Source organism: Patiria miniata, unplaced genomic scaffold (assembly GCF_015706575.1).
Source record: "Patiria miniata isolate m_02_andy unplaced genomic scaffold, ASM1570657v1 HiC_scaffold_5, whole genome shotgun sequence".
NCBI classification, from domain to species: Eukaryota; Metazoa; Echinodermata; class Asteroidea; order Valvatida; family Asterinidae; genus Patiria; species Patiria miniata.
This window is the reverse complement of record NW_024037072.1, coordinates 15,299,866-15,322,816: the sequence shown is the minus strand read 5'-3', so window position 1 is coordinate 15,322,816 and position 22,951 is coordinate 15,299,866. Positions and strand designations below refer to the sequence as shown.

The 22,951-nt window shown below is 39.7% G+C and overlaps 3 protein-coding genes across 12 annotated transcripts in view; 2 read left to right on the top strand and 1 right to left on the bottom strand.

The window, feature by feature from the left end:
* The window catches only part of LOC119740949 (transducin-like enhancer protein 4), a 65,940-nt gene extending 55,527 nt beyond the window's left edge, over positions 1 to 10,413 (top strand). For all 10 annotated transcript variants that reach the window (XM_038216456.1, XM_038216455.1, XM_038216458.1 and 7 more), the window contains 4 exons: positions 921 to 1,032; positions 1,616 to 1,698; positions 4,648 to 4,828; positions 5,531 to 10,413. In XM_038216456.1, the coding sequence (XP_038072384.1) occupies positions 921 to 1,032; positions 1,616 to 1,698; positions 4,648 to 4,828; positions 5,531 to 5,638 (484 nt within the window). In that variant the 3' untranslated portion in view covers positions 5,639 to 10,413. The remainder of the gene's footprint in view (positions 1 to 920; positions 1,033 to 1,615; positions 1,699 to 4,647; positions 4,829 to 5,530) is intronic.
* Positions 9,818 to 13,263, bottom strand: LOC119740950 (glutaredoxin-like). Its single transcript, XM_038216466.1, has 3 exons — positions 13,109 to 13,263; positions 12,527 to 12,685; positions 9,818 to 11,460 (listed from the first exon to the last, which is right to left on the bottom strand). The coding sequence occupies exons 1-3, from the start codon at positions 13,160 to 13,162 to the stop codon at positions 11,350 to 11,352; spliced, it is 324 nt and encodes a 107-aa protein (XP_038072394.1). The 5' UTR covers positions 13,163 to 13,263; the 3' UTR covers positions 9,818 to 11,349.
* Positions 13,264 to 14,819: 1,556 nt separating this feature from the next.
* On the top strand, positions 14,820 to 22,273 carry LOC119741786 (glycosylated lysosomal membrane protein A-like). Its single transcript, XM_038217682.1, has 7 exons — positions 14,820 to 15,065; positions 16,170 to 16,445; positions 17,225 to 17,392; positions 18,164 to 18,400; positions 19,869 to 19,970; positions 21,002 to 21,168; positions 21,869 to 22,273. The coding sequence occupies exons 1-7, from the start codon at positions 14,979 to 14,981 to the stop codon at positions 22,038 to 22,040; spliced, it is 1,209 nt and encodes a 402-aa protein (XP_038073610.1). The 5' UTR covers positions 14,820 to 14,978; the 3' UTR covers positions 22,041 to 22,273.
* The last annotated feature ends 678 nt before the right edge of the window (positions 22,274 to 22,951 follow it).

Below are 22,951 nucleotides of genomic sequence, written 5' to 3'. Positions count from 1 at the left end.
AAGGGAAGTCAATGTGGCAGGAATACTTGATGGCACCGAACATTCTTCCTGTTGTCCATGTATTGTATCTAATCTTTTAATGCATACGTTATTAAACTGGTTTTCCAGAACCACACAACTCACTGAGAGATTTCATTCACATGGTGTTACCACAAACCTCCCATTCAGTGTTAAATTTACTTCTTTATTATTTAACATTCCATGTTGGAACCTCCTTTTGTTTGATCAGTCACAGTCAAAATGTCAATCCACTTCCCCTGCCATGCCTTTTACACAGGCTAGACACCAACAATCAGATCATATTTCTTGTAGGCACTGTGGCAGTCAAATTCCATCAACAGACAAAAGCAAGTAACTGGTAGTCACAGCTGGCTTATCAATCTCCTACAGTCAAAATATTCCTGTATCAAGTTTCATAATGATCACAGCCAGTCAATTCTGCTTTATGAAGGCAAGGAGCACTCAACTATTTAAAACAGTCGCTTTATTTATTTTGACTGCTGGGTTGACTTCGTTGAGTTTGCCAGCCAGAGAGGGAGGGGTTTAATTGAGGATTTTTTAGAAACTTTTTTTGTAGTTTAAAACTGGATGTTGTTTTAATAATGACACACACATTTGGCCTTCATCGTGTGATAAGAAATGAAATCTATAGTGGAATCTGGCGACCAGAATTAGAAGCTTTTACTGCAGTGGTGTCACACTCACCCGCATGCTGCACGCGTTCTTAAAGACGAGGCGCACGCGCAGTTTGGTATTCCTATTGGTCGAAGGAGCCCGGAGTGCGTGTGAACTAGCTGAGTGCGACTCGCGCAAGCCTGGTGCCAGCGCAGAAAATGGCTGCCGCCGGATTTTTCTATATCTATATTTTCTATATATTTTTCTAAATTAGTGTTAACCCTTTTAACCTTTCTATTATCCAGACAATTCCAAGGGCACACGGATGGTGCAAGCTGTATAGATATCTCACCTGACGGCACCAAACTGTGGACTGGCGGCCTGGACAACACAATACGCTCATGGGATCTGAGAGAGGTGAGATACAGCTGGGTTAATCCTAGACCGGAGACCTGACAGCATATAAGGCCAGCCTTGCGCTTCTCATATCTCATTGGTAGAAGTACATACCTGTGTAATTGCTTGTGGCAGTGGTCAGACTGGTTGGGACCAGTTGGAACCAGTTGGAACTGGTTTGGGTCATTTACCCTCTGGTTTGGACTTGTGTGAACCAGGTTGAATACATGTGACCATTAATGGAAACAATTGGCTTTCCTCTATTCATGCAATTTCACTTTGATTTTTGACCTTGAAAATTTAGAACATCGCTTGAAAGTTATTGACCCATGATTATAAATTTTCAAGTTTCATGGCAAGGAATTTATGTAGTCTTGAAAAAAAAAACTTTGTCAATTTGCCTATAGTTTGGCTACCTTTATGTAAATTGATCCCTTGCTATCACCGAGAGCAGATTTTGTTACTCAAATTCCGCAATTATGACAGAGTCTACTCAGAGTCTATTAGATAGTACAAAGCATGCCCTGAAGAAAATGTTTGATATGAGGTTTCATGTGTTTATTTATTTTATCTATTTATTTTGTTTATTTATTTATTTTCACAGGGTCGGCAGTTACAGCAGCATGATTTCACATCACAGATCTTCTCTCTGGGTTACTGCCCTGCCGGGGACTGGTTAGCCGTCGGGTAAGTTGTCACATTTCACCTCTTAACCCTAACCCCCTAGGCCTTTGTTGCTTACAACCATCCTCAATCCTCCAAAATCCTCCAAAATTTTCCAAAATTTTGCAACTCCACCTAAATTTTTCAAAATTGTCAGACAGTCCTGCCTCAAAATGCATTCATCCTCAATCCTCCCAAATCCTCCTCATCCCAAAACTTTGCACTCGTGTTTAAATGAAGGATAACCAACGCCAAATCCTTCAAAATCATCAGACAGTCCTGCCTCAAAATGCATTCATCCTCAATCCTCCAAAATCCTCTTGTGCTTCATTCACCATTCATCCTCAATCCTCCAAAATCCTCATGTGCTTCAATCACCATTCATCCTCAATCCTCCAGAATCCTCATTTGATTCAATCACCATTCATCCTCAATCCTCTAGAATCCTCCAAAACCGCCAGGAGGATTTTGGAGGAGTGAGGTGGGTTAGGGTTAATCCCTGCTTTACTTCCTTTTACATATTTATGCCCCCTAATTAACTGCATGGATTTTACGACATGGGTGAGCAGCCGCACGCTCCCAAGAATGCCGGGCTAAGCAAAAGTCAGTATGGTATTTCAACTGAGCATGCGCACAATGATATGGGTCACAGGTCATTTGGGATAGTCAAACGCTCATCAAAGGCGCATGAACGCGCAAGGAGACAATCGCACGACGCTCGCGCATTGATTACGAGCAGAATTGGCATTCGCATAACATCGTGTAACATCACCTCAGCGATTTTAACTTGAATGACCTTTGATCAGGACCACTTCATATCGAGATACTGAACTGGCTTATTGAGCACCCTTCAAATCACTCCATTTGGAATCTTATACTGATTGGGGTTTACATCCTCTACTCTACTGAGTGTGGCAGTATTGGCATATCCTACTAACTGGATAAGAATTACACTCGGAAAGAATCCCTTCCAAAGAATACCTGGAACTCATAAGGTTTAACAGTAAAGTTGTGTTTACTTATAAAAGTTTATATAGAGCAAAGCAAAGGGGTATTTTAAGGGCCCACACCCGTCGGCCGACCGCGCAAGACTTGGCAGAGCTCCGTGTCAGATGACATGCGACTGCTTGGAGTCAATGCGAGGGATGCGACGGACAGGGCCAAGTGGAGGAGAGCCATAGGGAGAAAGCAGGCCAACCCAGAACAGACTGGACAACGGCCTTAAAACCGACATGATGATGAGACCCTACATTACTCTGGAGCCCTTGACGACCCTCAAACCCTCTGCCGATTATTTCCTGGATTTTCTCATTTTCCCTCAATCTCAACCCTGCTGAAATGCTCAATCACAATCACAGTATTGTATCAAATTTGTATTGGGTGTTTTCATTTTGTAAAGTTAACCTCAGTGGTTTGGGACACAGATGATGTAGGGCTCAATTGGTGTAACCGCAGAGCTATCTTTGAAACCGATCAAAAACTAGTATGAACAGATGCATCCGTTCATAGGCCAATGAGTAATAACCACAAAACCTCAGGCCCCCTAATCCATAGTACAATATCCACACTCCCAGTTTGCAGTGTTTTATAAACACAAAGTAATCCTCATTTGGTTTGATGGATGACCTAAAAGAAAATATCAAGCCCCGGAGGATGGCATGGGTTTCATTAAGAATTCGGGAGAGAGGGGGGGGGGTGGGTCTTTATTGTTGACCGTTTTACTTGGATGTGCATAGGAATATCTCTAGTCAGTTGTTTCTGGCCTACGGGCACGTCTAGCACGTCTCATGTATTAATAGCGAATGCACATGCATAGCCGAACTGATTATGCCAAAGTTGTCGGAGCGATGAGTGACGGTTCAAACACTGTTGTTAACAAGTCTGGTCGATTAGAGCCTCACTCAGCCTCATGCCGCCCCTGCGCATTAATCCCTCCCCTTCCTTCACCCAACGGCGGCGGCCATAAGTGGGGTAGTTCCTGCCCGAGCGGTTGTGGGTCAGTAGACCAGCCGTCGCCTGCTAATTGCCGGCTTCCTGCCGGAGATCGAGCCTGAGCTTAAATCCCAGCGTCGCTTGGAATTAAGCGGCTGGGTTAAACAGATGCTGGGATAACCCCTGCTTAAATATACTGACTACAAGCCAAGTTCAGGATCAGACTTGAAATACCAGGGGTTAGGTAATGTTGTGGAGGTCTTACTCAATCAGTTTATGCGGACTTCCTGTAACCCTTCTTGCTGACTTTTTGTACGGCCCATGTTTGACACTTCATGCTGTATATCATTTTAATATGGCACACTTGGAGATAATGAACAAATTGGGGAAAAAAAGGTTGTGGGTGCAGTTCTTTTGGCCCTCAAGTTTTCCCCTGGATTTTAGTAAATGTTGTTGCTCACAAATTTGTTATTACTTTATCGCAATTTCACAATTGTTGGCATTGTAAAGTTTCGGATTTTTGAAATATGTTGTTTTGTAAGTTGTAATACTCTTAAAAATTCTTGCGATCAGTTTACAGCCCCTGTAAAATCTTCAGTCCAGAACCACTCCATGTACGTATCGGGCTTCTTAAAATTTCTCGTTTTTAGCTACCAGTTGAAGTACCATAGAGGAGTAAACAACTAAAATAATCTCTTACGGCCTGTTTGTTTTGCACAAATCCTAATTCGGATCCAGGATCCATTCATTTGTTCTGCTCGGCTCCTGATCTGGATCGCAGAGTTCAGGGATCCTTCCTGAGGGGCGGATCAGTGTGAGATTCAAAATGGCAACTTATGAAATGACATACAAATTTAACCGGCTCCATATTTACGTTTGGCTAGTCGTGTGACTTAAGAACCAGTTCGGGCGCATTGTGTTTTTGTTTTTATAGCACAGAACATGTTCCAAGGATCCGATTTGGATCCCTAACAAAAAACAAACACAATTAGTTCCAACTGACATGGAATCTGGGTGTTTTCATCCATCCTTTTTTGACAGTATGGAGAGCAGCAACGTGGAGGTTCTGCACAACAGCAAGCCAGACAAGTACCAGCTGCACCTGCACGAGAGCTGCGTGCTGTCGCTCAAGTTTGCCCACTGCGGCAAGTGGTTCGTATCGACGGGTAAAGACAACCTCCTCAACGCCTGGCGGACGCCTTATGGAGCCAGCATCTTTCAGGTACGGCCCCCACATGATGATAGCCAGGATCATTGTTCATGTTCAGTCATGACAGTTCAGAGGGTGAATTTATGGTTTAAAATCAGATTTGTACTGACAGTTGACAAAATTCGTCAGAACAAAAACCAGATGTGCTCAGTCATCTTTTGTACTGCAAGAGTGTTTTAAGTGCACCCGGCTGCTCAAAACTGATTGCTTTTAGTCAAGTTTTGTCCAAGCAGTTTTGTTGTTTAATTTAAGCCTTTGTTATTATTAACCTACTCCACTGGTCAGTTACCATATTACTCAAATCATGGCTGACCAACCAATGTAAACGGATGGTATCAAGAGATATGTTTTTGATAGACAAAGAAATGTTGACATATTTGGCTTCATAATGTGTTACACAGGATGAATCGATAAAATCACAGAATCCTTGTGCAAATGCTGTTACTTGTGACCAGACTTCTAACTTGTCATTGACTTAATTGCAACCTGAATGGCCAGACTACTTTCCTGTGACTGACTGAGTCTTTGACTGAATAACTTACTGACAAAGTCACTTCAACTGAGACTTCCAGGTCCAGCTGACTGGATAAACCCAGCCTTGTTTCTGATATTAGAGGCCAGTGCTGCACTTACCCCCAACTGCAGCTGGCTTAACCTGTTGCCGTGTTTTCATGTCTCATGGTTTTTTATCTTCTTCCTTATTTTTTTTTCCAGTCCAAAGAGTCCTCGTCCGTCTTAAGCTGTGACATATCGGCAGATGACAAGTTCATCGTGACCGGGTCAGGGGACAAGAAAGCCACCGTTTATGAGGTCATCTACTAGTGCCCAGGACTCTCCCAGCTCAGAGAAATCTGAAAAGGACAGATATATATGCCAGTCTAATCCACTCAGTCAAGAGTTAGGCCGGGTCCGAATCTTTCATCTCGAGCCATTGTCTAGAACTTTGCCCGTTACAACTGCATGGGAACATGCTGACAAAAGATGTAGCCCTAGCTGTTAAGAACCTGTTTTGGACTCGGCCAGATTTTGTGGGATTGTAACATTTTTTTGTTTCCCATAGCCCTTGTGATTGGTCAGTTTTTGAGAGCATCTGCATATGGACGGACTGAAGTATGGTGCCTTCAAAGTTTTGGTGATGTCGTTCAGGGGGCAACTTTTTTTTTCGTCTTTTTCTTACGAGCCCTTTTTTGTTGTGGATGATTTGCTGTGAAATGACTCGCCGTTAAATGACTCAATAATTTCTTCAATTGAGATGAGACATTGAATTTCAAGTTGAAATGCTGTGCAACGTGGACTGAGAGGAAGAGAGGAATACAGGGAACTAGACTTGTAATTGCAACAGAAATTTGCAAAGTACTACCAGCATGATTTAAAGGAATTTAAATTAAAAAAACCAATAAATAATTTGGGGTAAAAATGTTTCTGATCTAAAGAAACCACAAAGATTATAGTAAAACATATGCTTGGTTTTGGCCTAATATTTAAACAGAAAATATGCTAGAAATGTGTCCCTTGACTTTTTTTTTCTTTCAATTTTTAATTTTTCCCAATACAAAAAAATTTAACTGTCGTACTGCAAGATCAGGTATCTTATTGTCTTCTCTCTCCCTACATTATGTATGACACTTCTTTACTGCTGTTGTATGTGTAAATGTTTGAAAGGCGTTTTCTAGCTGTGCAAGTAGCACAGCCATATAACAGTCATCTGGGACTTCTCTGTACAGCACTCAGAGTCTTGGGGCTAATTAATCAGGAAAGTCTTGAGAAAAGACTAACCTGAACACCCTGAAGAGAATTGCCTTTTGTTTTTTTTGTTTGTTTTTCCATGGCAACTATAAGCTCTGATGTACATGTTACAAAAATTAACGTGGCTACGTTCACTGTAAAAGACTTACTATTAAAAAGTTTTGTACTGCCAACTTTACTGTATAGTTATCATGACATATATGTATATTATATATATTTTTTTTCCTCTTCGTGTGCGGTGCATTATGGGAACTGGAGAGGTGACCCTCTCTTACACTTTTTGTTGTGGACACTAGCTAGACTAATTAAGAGTTGTAATTTTTGTCTTTCGGGAAATTTCTGGCAGGAACTCATTTTTATAAGGTAAATTTTGATAGATTTTCCTGTTGGGCGTGCACATAACCTGATGCATCTATGAATGAGACTCCCTTCGTATTGTAGAAGACGTACACTTTACCGATTATGGCACACATTGACACTACCATTACCTCTATATTTTGTCCTTTTCTGTAAACCAACACCCCGACATTTCTAAGCCTGAACCACAACCACAAGAAACAGAGATCACAACCAACACATGTGCTACTTCTCATTGTGTTCTTTAGCAATGTGTAAAAATCCCGGATTGCAACATGGCATTGGGTTTCCAACGGTAATTTATAAGATAAAAGCAAAAAAGAATTTGGTATTTGGTTGGCAAACATTCATGTCATGTGTTACAAACATAGTTTTTCCCAAAGAGGGTCGTTGCAAGCCAGAGTACTGTTCATTGTTCCGTTTGTGTTTTTCAGTTGTCTAAACCTGATCGTTTGCTCCAGGACTGATTCAAGTTTTTTTTAGGTTTGGACATAAATCTCACAAAAGTCATGTTCCTAGACATTACTGTGCTCAAAATGTATAGACAACTCTGAGCACGTGTCTGTACACTCACGAGTGCCAAGTGAGGGATTATTTGAACAATAGGTAACACATTGCTTTCGTGCCCAGATTCTTGGGGGTGCTTTTCGTTTTTTTTCCTGCGGTCGTCCTTCCTGTAAAAAAAGTTCCATAATTATGTCAGGCCTATATGTTTTTCTCAGTCACAATCATGTCAGGCTTAATTTCATTCACATATAAGTTTTACTTAGCCCTGTGCTAAATATACCGCATATCCAAATATTCGACAATCCAGTGAATACCATCTTTAAACAGAACATGGGAAACAAAGTGAGCACTCTCTAGATGATGACGAAAAACATCTTGGATGTAACTTTCTTCTTATAAGTGGTTTTCTTCTTTGTAAAATGTGAACGGCTGTTAATTACCTGCCATTATGAGGAATATCACCCAAAATCTGTCTAATATCCACTAGTAAGCTACCTTGAATAAATACATCGACACAAAATGATTGACTAAATGATTCGAAAATGCACAACACAAAAATGTTCGACTTTCCTCCTATTGAAAAATAACTGGTGCTCTTGGAGTATGGCCTTGGTACATATAATGATACACAGAATACCATTGTAATAGCAGCGCTCTTCAGTTGCTCGAGTATACATAATGAGGATTTCACAGACTTGAACATTTGAGTAACAATTTCGGGAAACGGTTGAGCATGTACCAACACTTTTAAAACGGGCGGCGTAAGTTGGATGCCGTACACAGATAATTGATTTATGCATAATTTTCAGCAGTTGAGTTAAAGTCGTTATTTCATTTGATTATACACAACTGCATGGGAAATAAATGGAAAAAAATGTTGCAACCTGACGTCACTTCAGCGGTTGTGTAGAAAGTCTATGGAGAGTCAAGACAATTTTTTAAGTATTTCCTAACAAAATTGGAAATGTTTCTCAGTCCCAGATTCATGTCTTATCGTCATTTTTGCAATGCCTGACCTTCATTGAGATGATATATGAAGGAAAAAAAGTGGCTTCAGGTTGCAACATTTTGTCCAAATAAAATTACAAAGACACAGTAGAATGGTTAAGTTCAATTTCATCTGTAACCATTTTTATGTCATTCAGGGGTTCCTGTCATAAACACTTTTGTTTTGAAACAACCAGATTTTTTATTTCCTCTTAACAAGGAAATCCAAATGAAATAACAAATCACCAAAACATTTCTGAGATTTTTTATTGCACTAGTCCAGAACACAAGGTGTGTTTTCATCTGTTGGTTTGCATTGTTCTGTTCGATTTCATTTGTTTGCGGTTAGTATTTGTTATTGTATTTTGTTTACTGCAATGTGTTTTTGAGTTTTTTGTTTGTTTTTACAAGTATTTACATGTCATACAGCATTTGGTTATACACGTAGAAACATGTTTCAGAAATAGGTAAATGGGCATGGACACCAGAGAGCTTCGTACATTGCCTTGTCTAGTTCCCAGACCTATTTCCTTAAAACTCTATGGGTGCGTTTGAGCGTGTTACTCTTGCTACTCCCGAGTGCAGAAAAATGTTGCGTGCGCATTACTCTCGGTGCAGGAGTATACTCCCGGTATGATGGAGAGCATACTCTTGCTAACCCGCGGGTCGTTCTCTTGTCATTCGTGCGCTTGTCGTTCGTGCGCTCAGGAGTATACTCGTGTAAACGCGAGTAGCATGCTCGAACGCACTCTGTGGGTCTGGAGTCTGCAGTCTTGAATGGTAACTCATCGCACCCGATGAAACGGGGTGTGCAAATGAATAGGTGTTTTCATCGGCTGACGAAATCCCGCCCACACCTTATTTGTTTTTTACCCTACTTGTCATGCAACAAGCCTAAAGCTGGCAACAGTTTTTGAGTTTGTTTTCTGAGTAAAATTTACCTTAGTCTTTGGTAGCTACTGAGGACTATTTCTCCGTATTCTGCCTTGCGATACCAAGAAGCTTGGTGCACCGACTTTTAACACGGACTGGAGTGAACGTAAAACTTTGGTTCTTTTCCCGTAAATAAGACGTTACTGGAAGGAGAGGAACCGTTGACAAATATGTAAATATTTCATCACAGATTGTGAAAAAAAAAACTTGTGAATTGTTCTGTAAAGATTTAAAAAAGAAGCTCCGAATGAGTTTGAGAAATAAAGAAAAACATTTGTATGTAACGAATGGGGTTTTGCTGCTGATTTGTGAATGTTATTGAGAATCATGTCTCAGTGCTGCTATAGGGATTGTAATAATTGGTGGATAGTGCAATTTAGAAATGCACATTATTATTATTATTATTAATAGTCATATTCAGGTAAGACCAAATAAAGATTATAAATACAGAACCACACATGCAGAATGAAATTAACAATATCAATGGTTTATTAAGTTACAGGATAAATCTTTATTTGGTGGTAAAATATTCTTTCGGAGTATGATGAATATCAACATGAAAATTCAGTAACAAAATACTAATTTTTTTCTGCACGCATGATATAAATATCAGATTGAGGCTTGTTTCACAGAATCACTTTCACCATTCGATGTTTATCTTAATAAAGACTTACATTTGTATTTCTCTTCTAAAACTGACCCGCTTCCTATAACAATCTTAACACTTTTTGAACAATCAAAGTCATTAATACATGTATTTGATTTCAATAAATGCCAGTATTGTGTACATCCCAAGCACTCAAGTTCAGCAGAATAGTCTATTTTGAATTGCACAACATTTTAAATACGTACTTTAAAATGAATGACAAAAAGTAAAAATTATACCAGTGCTCACCAGGAAAATGTACTTTAAAATGTACATTGTGATAAGCAATGGATTTTGATGTTCATTTTGGTCCAGAAAATATGGTTCTTTTTAAAGAGCAGGGTTCCCATTCATTAGTTCTATAGCGCATGCCGTGGTAAACAGAAATGATGGTTATAATCTATATAAACTTATATAAAAACAGCAAAACTTCACATAACATTATCACTTTGAACAAAACCACTTTGCACACAAACTGGTAAAAAACAACTTTGGAAAAGCTGTGCAGTGCAAAACACAAATGAAAACTCACATAAAAAGTATCTCTGATGGAAAAATGTGCACATTGCTGAGAGGAAAATTGAGTACAGTTTTGTCATTCTGAGGAAAGTCTGAAGTAGACTGGAAAAGTTTCACACATAATTAATCAAAAGAAAGCACTGAATGCAATGCCTCAGGAGCTTCTCAAAACCTGGAATACTTGCTAGTAGGAATGTTCTGATAGGAACGTTGCCTTATTAAAATCAGGAACCACAACAGCAGTCAACTAGAAACAGCCTGACAACACCAGGTTTTGCCATATGAGAACGCTTGACTGTGACACGTCTCTTGTACAGGATTAAGACTGGTTTAGAATTAGCATCGTGAATACAACCTCGAAAATACGTTTGTGGCTTCACAGCAAGTGTTCACACTGTTACTTCCTACTCCAGTGGCTTTTGCCACAGATGTTTTGTAATACATGTATCAAATTCCTATTGTTTGTTGCAGTCGAGGTACTTGTGAAGGATCACAAGAACAACACAAGTGCATTCACAAGAAAATCACAAGTCACTTCACGAGTCCAGTCACAAGTAACAGTGGATGAACAATAACCAAGGAATGGCCTAGTCACAGTTCATTTGAATAGCTTGTGAGGTGACTTGTGATGGACTTATGATCCATCCAAAGTACTTTGACTACAACACTGCCGCATCTGCATTTGCATGTAACAATGAACATTTGAGTGATTATTAATGATCCAGGTTTTGAGCAACTCCTGAAAAAGGTCAAGAAATTTGAAAATGTAATAAAAATAGTGCTCTATTCTACTGCTGGGTCGTTTTTCTTGGTGTTTTCAGGGAGGCACAAAGGCAGCTTAGAGCGCTCCAACTTCTTGAAGCATTGGTTTCAGTTTGCCCTGAGACTTCAGTTGGGCAACTTCATCCCCTCCGCCTACGAACTTTCCTCCGATGAAGACACGTGGCACCTAGGAAAACAAATTAGACAATTGTTGGCAAAGTTCAAGAAGAGACATCCCCTCCCTTCTCCCTTCCCCTGGACAATCAATAACCCCCACCAGCGATTAGGTTGATTCTCCATCTCATCTACCTTATCAATAGACCTTAAAGGGAATATACATCATATGCTTTTGCTGTAAATTTCAGAAATGGATGGAATTGGGGGGTTGGAAATATAAAGCAAATATAGTTACACTGACTTTTTGGAGGTTTTGGGTTCGAAAATGCTATAAAAACCAAGAAAAACGATCATTTTCCTGTAGTCTGGTTCCCTGACTCCATATAAGAAGAAACAGAGCAGTTTACATACATTGGGGAATTGTAAGGTCAGGGAACCAGTCTAGCTGGCTCGTACCCGTTCATAGGTTTGTAATCGATTGCAAAGAAGTGCAATGGTCAATTGGGGCCAGTATTTGAAAAAAAAAGCCAGTTGTTTCCAACGCTGATCGGCCGATCAGCGTTGGAAATTGATACAAAAATACCACTTTTCTTGAAAATGACAGTATACCAGGTGCCATAATTTTACAGGATGTTTTAGACTGTCATTTACCAACATCCTATTAAGGTATTTCGCAACAACTTGGTAGTTTTATTTTTCGATGTTTGCAAATGTTGTATATTCCCTTTAAGGCCATTTTATACTTCACTGGAATTTCAGTGTGAAGCAAATTTGTTAGGGTGGCGATGACTGTCATCATGAAACTTCAATTGTCGACATCATGAAATTTGCTTCACTCTCACATGAGGTAGGAACCGGCCTTTATTCACTGTGGGAATCTGAGAGAGTATTCCTTGTCATGTTTTATTTAGTAATGCAAACAAGATTTACTCCTGCCTATCCAAGCAATCTACAACACTGCCGCCTTGTAACTCTAGCTTAACCTTCAAGGCCGATGACTTCACCTGTTCTTTGCAGGCTTTACCATATACAGAGCTTGCACAGAGCGCCCTCACTGGGGACATGCCACATTATATATGCAGTACAAATGAACATGCGCAGCGTCTACTCATGCATATAGTGTCTATTCAACTTACACTCCTTCCCTTGGTCAGTTGCAGCATGTAATCTTGGATTGCGTCCATGTTGTCCATATTTTCTATTTCGATGATCTTGTACCCCTTCAAGCCGACATCATTCAGTGCAGACTTGGCCTTCTTACAGTAGGGACAGTACGTTTTGGAAAAGACGACAACCTAGCGATATAGAAGAAAAAGAACCAGTTAACACCAGTTAATTTGCCGGCTAAGTGGATGACATCGCGTAGCTGCAATCAGCTGAATGAGAACGTGTCCCTGTGACCCTGATGCTGAATTCAGGCGCAACTCAAAACATGACTCAGCAACTTTTGATTTGAAATAGATATCCTAGAATTCTCAGAATATACATCATTCACTGAGCTAAAACTTCTTCAGGTTAGTTGTTAAGCACCTTTCTTTAGATTTTAAGCAATTTTGTTGCTTAAAACGAACATAATGTATCATGATGGCATGGAAGGCTAGGCCCCTACTCGATCTTTCAGTTAATTTGTACAAACAAGCACAAGTGACCATGGACGACGTTCAAATGTTTACAGGCCGCTGCATATAAAGCAAATGACAACATAAATTTAGGCCTACCTTGTTGTCAGCAATGGCTGCATCCACAAATCCTTTAGTAGCGTCTTTCGACATTTTTTTTACCGTTAGTTATCCCTTTCGATGTAAAGAAAATCGCCAAATTTGCTGCGCTGTCTTTTGATCGGATCGGATCTTCCGTCTGGAATTTGTAGAAGGACGCCCTCAAGAGAGAAATGTTTACACTAACTCAATGAAGTGATTGCTCAAAAATGGATTATTCTTTTAAGAATATTGTTATTACTTTTAAAAGAAAAAAAATGGGAATGGCACGACGACAAACTTTTAAAAGCTTTTATTCGATTAGTTTATGACAACATTTTGTCTAAAATTTAGTAGTCTCGGACTCTCGGCGCGATACGAACACAAAGAGCATGCAAAGAGCGATCCCTGTCAAACCTGACTTCGATGTCACCTGACCTGTCGACTAAACAACTCAAGGTAGCCGCGGATTTGGCCGGATATCTGGCTGCGGATTCAGCCGCGCACTTTCACCAAAATTTAAAAAATGTATAATACATGCGGCAAGAGGTGACATATTTTCAAGAAAGATAACTTCATTTCTTCAACGAATCTTGCATAATTTACCACAAATAACAAAAGTTTTCACGCCATATAAAAATAAGCCGACATAAGCAACCATTTTATTCACTATTTTAGAATTTTTTGATGCAATAATTACTATTAAACTAGCTGCATAATGGGAATCATGACATTTCGCGTTATTTTTCAACGGTTTTAGAGACGTTGCATCATTTGAAACCACACGTAATATTAAAAACTCACAATTTTATTTCATAATCTTCGAGATCATGCTGCTGGGCACACTTAATTTGGGTATTGGCTGCAACCGAATATTTAGTGCCTAATTAGCCCGTTAAAGTGACCCTATTTTCCCTGCACAGTGAGAATTGGTTCTATTCGGCTGGGTATATTACTGGCTGTTTAACACAAAGTGTACCGCACATGTTGTCAAAAATTGCCAGTTTTATTACATAATCTAATCTATGAGATCATGTTACTAGGCACACTTATTTTGGTATTGGCTCCAGCCGAACACTAATTAGTGATGCAGTGGCGTAGCAGGGGCCTGGGGGCGGAACGTGCCCCCCCCCAAAAAAAAAAATTGTCCGTGCCTGATAATGCCACTTTTCTTTCCCTAACCAAAAAGGGTTTTTGTAAGTTGTATTTTTTCAGTTAGCCAAAGGCTTACTGTTTGCAATTTCTTATGTCAATGGATATAGAGAGGCATTATGGGGCCCAACTTGCATGGACTGCAATAAGACATTTGCGATATGTGCCCCCATGATATTCTGGTTAACTCATGAAATTCTGATGCCCCCCTGTTCCCCTGCCCCTAATAAAATCCTAGCTACGTCACTGATTGGTGTCTAATTATCCCGTTGAAGTGACCCTATTGCACAATTACAGTTATTAGAATGCGTTCTATCAACTGCATATTTCACTCCCCTTTAAATCAAAGTGTTCCGCACATGTTGTCAACAATTCACAATTTGATTTCATAAAATATTGTTATTTGTGGGTTATTATGCGAAATTCGTTGAATAGATGGAGTAGTCTTTCTTGCAAATATGTCACCTTTTTGAAAATATGTCACCTTTTGCCGCATGTATTATACAATGTTTAAAATTTTTGTGAAATTTGCGCGGTTGAATCCGCAGCTGAATACAAATCCGCGGCTACCTTGAGCGTTGTGACTAAACACGTGACTGATTGGGTCTGGTTTCTGAAGTTGTACTTGTGGTTTCTAGCCTCCTGTGAACGAATCAGACTACCTGCAGGTTGGCCGACTCGGAGTTCTGAAAATAGTGCAGTGGCCCTCGATATTTGATTTTAAGCCGAGTCTGAAGCAATGGCCTTCCGAGTCGGAATGGACGTTCCTATCGTTTTCTGCACAATTTTGACATTGCTGGTGAAAGGTTTTGTTGCAGACAGAGAGGTAGGCCTACATGTAGGCCCAAAATTGTTTTTTTGGTAATGTTGTGCGCTTTCAAGTTTCATGTGATTTGCGCAATCATAAGAATGCGCATGTGCATTATTATGATTGCGCAACTGGATCCATGCGCAATCTTCTGGAAAAAAGTCTTTCAGATTGAGCGCACATTCTTAAGAATGCGCGACAAGATTAACGGTCTTGTTGATGCCGAGCACCGGATGCGCTTGGCAAGTCTAGCTGCATCCTCATTCACTGATTCTTAAAATAATAGCCTAATTATACTCTTGCAACGCAAGGTCACTTACCTAGGAAAAGATTTAACGATGAAAAGTAGTGTGGATATGAAAGTATGCACGTATTCAGGGGACCGGGACAAAATAAGAGACATCGAATTGCGAGGTATGATGACAGATTGTGAAGCGAATTTGGTTTCTTTTGAAAAAAATAGCAAATGTAAGTAAGAAAACAAATAAATACAATCATATTTTTACGCAAATGGGTTGTTGAGAGGTATTTTGTGAAGACAGAAAAGACAACAAACTTTTACTTTTATTTATTCAATCATTATTTTTTATTTATTTTTTGGAATTGCCGATAACATTTTTAGGGTCGCCGCCTAAAAGTAGGGTCGGTCGGGTAACCGGAAGCAGAAGTATTTTTTATTTTTTTTGGCCTAATTATGCTGTGCAATGTTTGTTAAGATTGCGCAAAAATCATAAGTTCAGATTTCGTGCTGATTCTTAATTTTTACATTGGTACGGCTGTTACCTGTCATTCAGTTTTGGTCAAAAGTGCACCCATACATGCACAGCAGTACTTGATGACATTCAGGGTACACACGATTTATTTCTAAAAATTTTTTTATAAAAGCCCGCTATTTATTATGTCAATCATTGTTGATATATCATGTCAATCATGTGGGTCTACAGACATAATGGGCAGTCGTCAACCTTTCTGAAATGGCTAAACGTTTAAACAATATTTTAAATATTTGCTGAACGTTTACAAAATTAAACGCAAAATCACATCCTTATACATGTACCACACCTGCTGTTTGTACTTGCCATTTTCTACTAACTTGCTATTTGTACTAACTTGCTTTGCCAGTTGGAAATCATCAACAAGAAATGTGACATCCCAAAATGCAACCAGACTCATGATGGCCAACCCAACCTGGTGCACATCAAAGGGACCGGCGAAAACGATACAATCCATTACCTGTGGAGTTCTATCGGTGCCCCGGCGGTCATCCTAGCAAGAACGACCCTCGGTGCTAATCTCACCGTTAACTGGAAGGATTTGCTCGATGGCACCAAGACTGGTTCCCTCTCATTCCAGCCACCAGAGTCAGTGCTTTATTCCTCGGCTTTGATGTTTACCAAGGTGAGGCGTCCAATATCTTGAAACTGAGAGAATCTTGTTATTTCAAAGTATGAAATAATATGACTGCTTACTGACTGGCTTGACCTGAAATATACAAATAAAAAAAAACCTCACTCAAAAGTTTTTGAGAAAGGTCCTGCCAGGTTCTGAAACATTACAGACTATGATTTTATTGTACAGTATGTAAATAGCGTTCTGAGCCGATATGGCTCATCAGGCTGGATTTATTGAAAATGCCCCCCCCCCCCCCCCCCCGACGGATTTTTGAAATAAACATTTTGTCAGTAACTTTTTCTATAAATGGTTAGAGAGTTCTGACATGAAAAAAAAGGAAACGAAGATCCGAAACCATTACAATGGACCGTAAAAATCGGCATACATTTTCCAGTATGCATAATAATGGTCAGTTTTGAAGACACCCTCCCCCCCCCCCCCCCCTTTTGATTTTACAGACAAAAATATGTCTTCATTTCGGCGTGGAAGTGTGGTTGCCCCTAGGATTCGAGAACTTTGTAATACTTGGTCCAAAATAATCATGAACCCCTGATCTGTTTTTTTTCTTTTGTGATATTCAAGTAGTTTTTATAGTAAATACTTTCCGTTTAAAATGAGGTATAAAATCTTATTTTGGCTTTTTGACTTTCTTGTGTTTTAAAGTAAATGAAGTTGGATTCGGTGAGTTGAGCTCTGAGAAAAGGACCATGATCTACATTTGACAAACAGACAAAGTGTTGGTGAACACCTGATATCGTGTACTGTCTCTCCTTGTTTATTCATAGCTTATAGAATACAACGACACAAGTGATGACGGCACGATACAATCTAAAGATGCACGAATGATGACTGAGCTGGAATCACTGACATGGCAGAAAGGCACCATCAATTCTACAGACTGTAGCGCTGTGCTTCTTGGAAAATTGGGAGATAATGGAACCATATCCATGAAAGTGAGTCATCCTGCATGCATGTAGGCTGATTGGATAAGCTACTTGTACTAGTTTTGGTTTGGGTATATTTGGGAAAATACAGAAAAGTTTACCAAAAGAAATAGGGTCCTCCTGTTGCATTCTCCCTATCTCAAAAAGACTTGCGGACGTAGCCCTTAAACCAATTGGGACTTCTCCACCCCCCCCCCCCCCCAAAAAGGAAAACAATCCAAAGTAAAATTCAAGATATGTTTTGGCCTGAAAAAAAGGAAAAGGTTCATTTTTTGTCCGGCCAATTATAACTCCGTAATCAGTGAAAATGTAATCACACAAAAGTGTTTTTCTTTCTTATTTTGTTTTGTTTGTATTTCTTCAGTGCACATGTACTATATTTGTATTCATTGTGCACAGGAGCATAGTAAATAGTATCGGGCGTGTGACACCCCCCCCCCCCCCCCCCTAACTTTTCTCGGTCAACAAATGAACCACCAAATCAAAATACAGAACAAGGTCTCGTCCAGAATAAAAATATTTCAGTCATCAAACGTAGAGCCTACAGGCATCACTAGAGGGGAGATTGGGGGCAGGGGAGGTCACACCAGCACTTTAATTAGATTTCTCAGTAGTACCATCCTGTCTGCAAAATGGCATGTGTGGCGGCAAATATGCCATGACGAAGAGCATCGCCTATTGTCTGATAGTGTCAGAGATTGTCTGTTTTTAGCAGCGCCCACTACCTTGTCACTGTTTCTTATTATTTACTCCATTTTTTTCGTCGTTTCTTTTCGTCAGTTGACGGGATTTGGCAAAGGCGGTCGACTGACAACGCTTCCACACCTCCAGTACACGGAGAACAGCACACAACTGGATGTAACCATGCAGAACGTGATGAACATGATATACACAAACTACACAAATGCCCGCTTTGCTCTGGAGATGGTTGTCGTTGGAAGAGACAACAAGTCAGGCACTGTCAATATAAAGGAGGATACGTCTATCGATGACCAGTATACACCTGGTACATTTTCGGTGGGTGTTGTTTTTTTTCTCTCCAAAGTTTTTTTTCTCTCTAAGGCGTATATAGAGGAGTCCGCTAACTTTGGGCGTTTTAACATTTCCTCTAACTTTCTCGTGCAGTGTTGCCAAACCTTTTTGTTGACATGCTCCAAATTCAGTTCTAAATTGATTCAGTTCTATATACCTTTACCTTAATATTGCTTGCTGTTTATCGCAATTTTAGTTTCATGAAATTAAGTCCGAATCCGAAATCAAAAAATGGTGGTGTCCAGAAATTGGGCGCAAAATCAGCAGAGGGTTCCATAACATGGCGCACTTGAACAAATATCAGAAATTCCAAAGTGAACATTCAAGAATTTTTTTTTGAGTTGACAACTTCTGTCTTCTGATAAACCATTCTTATCTCCACTCATGTATCAACTACAAATTTACCCCCCCCCCCCCCTTTTTGGGGGTGCATTTTAAATGGGTTCAAATTTCCCTCTTTGTAACAGGTGGGTAAACTCATGGTTTATGAATGGGAATGTTAAGAGCTCGATAAAATTTGATGAATTGTGAAATTTGAGGTAAAGACACTTGCAAGACACTGGCTATGAAATATCAGAGTGAACCACGATAGAGGCCTCACTACGTCAGGGCACGCAACAATGAACAATTTTTTTCGGTGGGGGGGGGATAATTCTGCATCAGGAAAATGTAAATTTGAATATTGAACTTTATTTTTCACCAATGTAATGACGGAAGATTAGAATTGTACACTCATTGCTATCTGAGGGCTTGTGAAAAAAAACAATCAAGTTTGCTTAAGGCCAAAAAAAAAAAAAGTCTCCGGTTTCTTTTTACCTGATTTTTTTGCTTCAAATGTCGGCTGATGACTGCAAATGGTGCCCGACTAAACTTAGTGCAAATATATGGGAATCCAGAGAGGCCACATAAAGCTTATTCTCGATCATAGCCCCCTCTAAAAACACGTTGAAATTGTGCAGCACCAGGATTCCAGTCAAATCAGTGAGTTTGGCGGTTTTGAGACATCATCTTTCATTGAAAAAAAACTTTTACATTTTGCCGACGCGCATGGCTACGGCGACGCGCGCGCATACCAGAAACCGGAGACTTTTTTTTTGGCCTAAGGTTCGGGTACCTCCTGCTTACTTGTGCAGACTACTTCAAAACCTCAACGGTCTGGTTGGCTGAGATCAGCTGTGTAGTTTTTTTTAATGATAAAATATTGTTACTATAAAAAATTAAGTTTGTAGAATTGATTTACAAAACAGTTCGGTAGAGTTTTGTATTTCATATGATTTGATTTTGGTTATCCTCCCACAACTCTCTGATAGTATTTTGTGATTGGCCTTAGAAGTGATGTGTACAAGCAGTTTACTCCAACCCTTCCCGGATTTATTTTGCAACCCCTAGGTTGCTTGAATCCGGAGGACAGGGTTTGCATCTGTATCTGTTAAACTGTACTTTTTATTTACAGACTTTAAATGTGAGGCTACCAGACTCACCCTTGGGTAGCTATGTACAGTGGAAGCCAGTTTCATATGTTAAGAAAGGCCGGACCATGGAGAACGCTCGTCATGTAAGTTCATTTATGGGTCATTCTAATTATTCAGGGTCCTAAGTGTGACATTTTGTCCTGTCCCCTTACATATGAACTGCTTAATTTGCCGTTCAAGTATCATTAAAAAACGAGTTCAAACTGCCCTTGTTTTGTTGGGTTGGTAGTTTTCTGACATAATCACTGTTAGGGAAAAATGGCATAAAGGAGTGGACCCAGAATTAATCAAATTGTACGCAACAGGGGCAGGAAAAAACAACAGACCCCTTATTTAGATTGACCCTTATAAGTTATGGCTCCCCAGGATTTCATATGACTCCAAACCCACATTCGAAAGGCTTTTTTCCAAACTTTCCAAAATGATTTTGAGATAAAAGCAAAAAGCAAGGTGACTGAGGCAAGGTTTTGAAAGCACAGGTTGTGTAGGCAATCACCATATGTAATGTAATTGGAGTATTACATCAAATCATGTGGGATGTTTTCAATAGGTTTCGAATTCCAGACGGATTGTCCCTCAACATTTAAACCATCTTTTATTGTGTATAACCTATTAGCACTTGCAGTACATATTACCACATTGTATTAACCACTGGATGAATCCATAATAGTCATAAGGCCTTTTCACACTAGACAAATCTTGAGTTGACGCGGCGTTTCACACTTGACATTTTAATTCACGCGCCAAACCCAGGTCAACTCTGAGATTGATTTCATCCCGGGTTGAACTCAACCCAGCTCCAGACCAAGGTTGAGATTTTCAACCCAGGTTGAAACTCTCGCCAGTAAAGCAACCGAGCAAGATAAGCTTGGTTTGCACAAAACAAGTGTGAAACGATGCGGGGTTGAACGTGGGTTGAAAAATATTTAAAAACTCAACCCGGGGCAGCACTGGGTTTGCCCATGGTTGAGTTCAACCCGGGTTGAGAGGCTGTAGCGTGAAAAGGCTCTTTCGGCTCATGCCGGTTCGCGCCGGTTCACGCTGGTTCACACCAGTAGGCATGATTGAAGGTGCTGACCATCAATCAAACTTTCTCCCCTTTTTTGTTTGCAAGGTGTATGAATATAAACTCGAAACAACGAGAGAAAATATCGACATGCCACAGACCAGCATTGTTCGCGCCTTTTTCTCTCCAAAAGAAATAGAACAAATTGGGGCTCTGAACGTCTCATTCGGAATCACCAAAGATGGGTTTTACAAGAAAACTAACTACGTCAGCTGGTAGGTATTTCCACTTGAAAAGGCTTCTTTCTAAACGTTTGTTGAGTTGTTCGTTTCCTTCAGTTTTGTGTTCCTTGGCACTCCTTAGTCCTCAGATTTTTTGGGTGTATGAGTTATTGGGGTCAGATTGTTTCTATTCTGCCTTATTTAACACTTGTTGCCATGTTGGACAAGGGTTCAACCCTTGTTGGACATTGATGAATTAAATAAACAAGTTATGTATCATGCCAGTGTCCATGCAATCTTGAATTTTCCCAAAGGTGTAATAGAGTGAATCCCAAATGAAAACTCAAGTTACTAGTCAGTTCACAAGTAACGGGGGATGAACAATGATGGGAATGGTTGAATCACATTTGAATAAAGTTGTCACTTGAGTTAAGACTGAATAATTTGTGATTGACTTGTGACTACCTTGCCTTAGACTGGTGACTGACTTGATAATAAATGTGATATTTTTCACTTGTGCAGTGAGAATATTTTCCAGTGTTAATGAACCTTGCTTTATCATTATGAGCCTGCTAAAACTGTCCAAAACAGAATAACCAAGCACAATCAATTTTAGATCTATATGCGAATTTTGAATGGTCATTCAAATGTCCGACTCTTATTTCACCCTCTGCAAAGCATCTTCCACAGTCACCAAAATAATTTCCCAACTTCTTTCTTTTTATCCTCCCCCCTGTTTTTCCCGTTTGTCCAGGTCTATCGCCATTGGCTACGGGGATCCCCCAGAGGAGTACATTTCCCTGACTGTTTACATCGTCATATCGGTTGGCCTAGGCATCCCGCTTCTCATCGTGGTGTTTGGGGGGACGGGTGTCTGCATCTCCAAGCACAAAGAGAAGAAGAGGAAATCACTCCAGTCCAACTAGACAGAGACAATTTTTTCTTTCCAATTCCAAGGTTTTTTTTATGGTCTGGGATAGTTAGAATGAAAAGGCAGTTCAATCACTGGTCTCCGTGTTGAAAAATTTGGTTACTCATCGGCTATTGCACGCTGTACACACATTTGAAGCTGCGCACTGGTTCCGAATCTCTTAATTTTGATATGATACGGGTACCAGTATAACCACCCCCATCGTACTTATATAATTTAACTTTAAAGGGAATATACATCATTTGCTTTTGCTGTAATTTTCAGAAATGGATGGAATTGGGGGGTTGGAAATATAAAGCAAATATAGTTACACTGACTTTTTTGAGGTTTTGGGTTCGAAAATGCTATAAAAACCAAGAAAAACGATAATTTTCCTGTAGTCTGGTTCCCTGACTCCATATAAGAAGAAACAGAGCAGTTTACATACATTGGGGAATTGTAAGGTCAGGGAACCAGTCTAGCTGGCTCGTACCCGTTCATAGGTTTGTAATCGATTGCAAACAAGTGCAATGGTCAATTGGGTCCAGTATTTGAAAAAAAAGCCAGTTGTTTCCAACGCTGATCGGCCGATCAGCGTTGGAAATTGATACAAAAATACCACTTTTCTTGAAAATGACAGTATACCAGGTGCCATAATTTTACAGGATGCTTTAGACTGTCATTTACCAACATCCTATTAAGGTATTTCGCAAAAACTTGGTAGTTTTATTTTTCGATGTTTGCAAATGTTGTATATTCCCTTTAAACAAGAATTAAAGTATTTTGTAAAAAAAAAATAAGTTACAAATTTATTTGCACTGTTTAAAAAACAATTCATTTTATAAAATAGGTAAAGATTGTGGTTAAATTTGGATGGATTTGTTTCAAATTCCATTGTTCTGGGAGTGGTAATATGGTGGATGGTGA

Excerpts from the sequence above, each read along its gene's own strand:
- LOC119741786 (XM_038217682.1), top strand. The coding sequence starts at position 14,979 with ATGGCCTTCCGAGTCGGAATGGACGTTCCTATCGTTTTCTGCACAATT. Across the intron at positions 18,401-19,868 it reads ATACACCTGGTACATTTTCG|ACTTTAAATGTGAGGCTACC; the intron begins GTGGGTGTTGTT and ends TTTTATTTACAG. Across the intron at positions 21,169-21,868 it reads AAAACTAACTACGTCAGCTG|GTCTATCGCCATTGGCTACG; the intron begins GTAGGTATTTCC and ends CCGTTTGTCCAG.
- LOC119740950 (XM_038216466.1), bottom strand. The coding sequence starts at position 13,162 with ATGTCGAAAGACGCTACTAAAGGATTTGTGGATGCAGCCATTGCTGAC. Across the intron at positions 12,686-13,108 it reads CAGCCATTGCTGACAACAAG|GTTGTCGTCTTTTCCAAAAC; the intron begins GTAGGCCTAAAT and ends CTATATCGCTAG. Across the intron at positions 11,461-12,526 it reads AACTGACCAAGGGAAGGAGT|GTGCCACGTGTCTTCATCGG; the intron begins GTAAGTTGAATA and ends TTGTTTTCCTAG.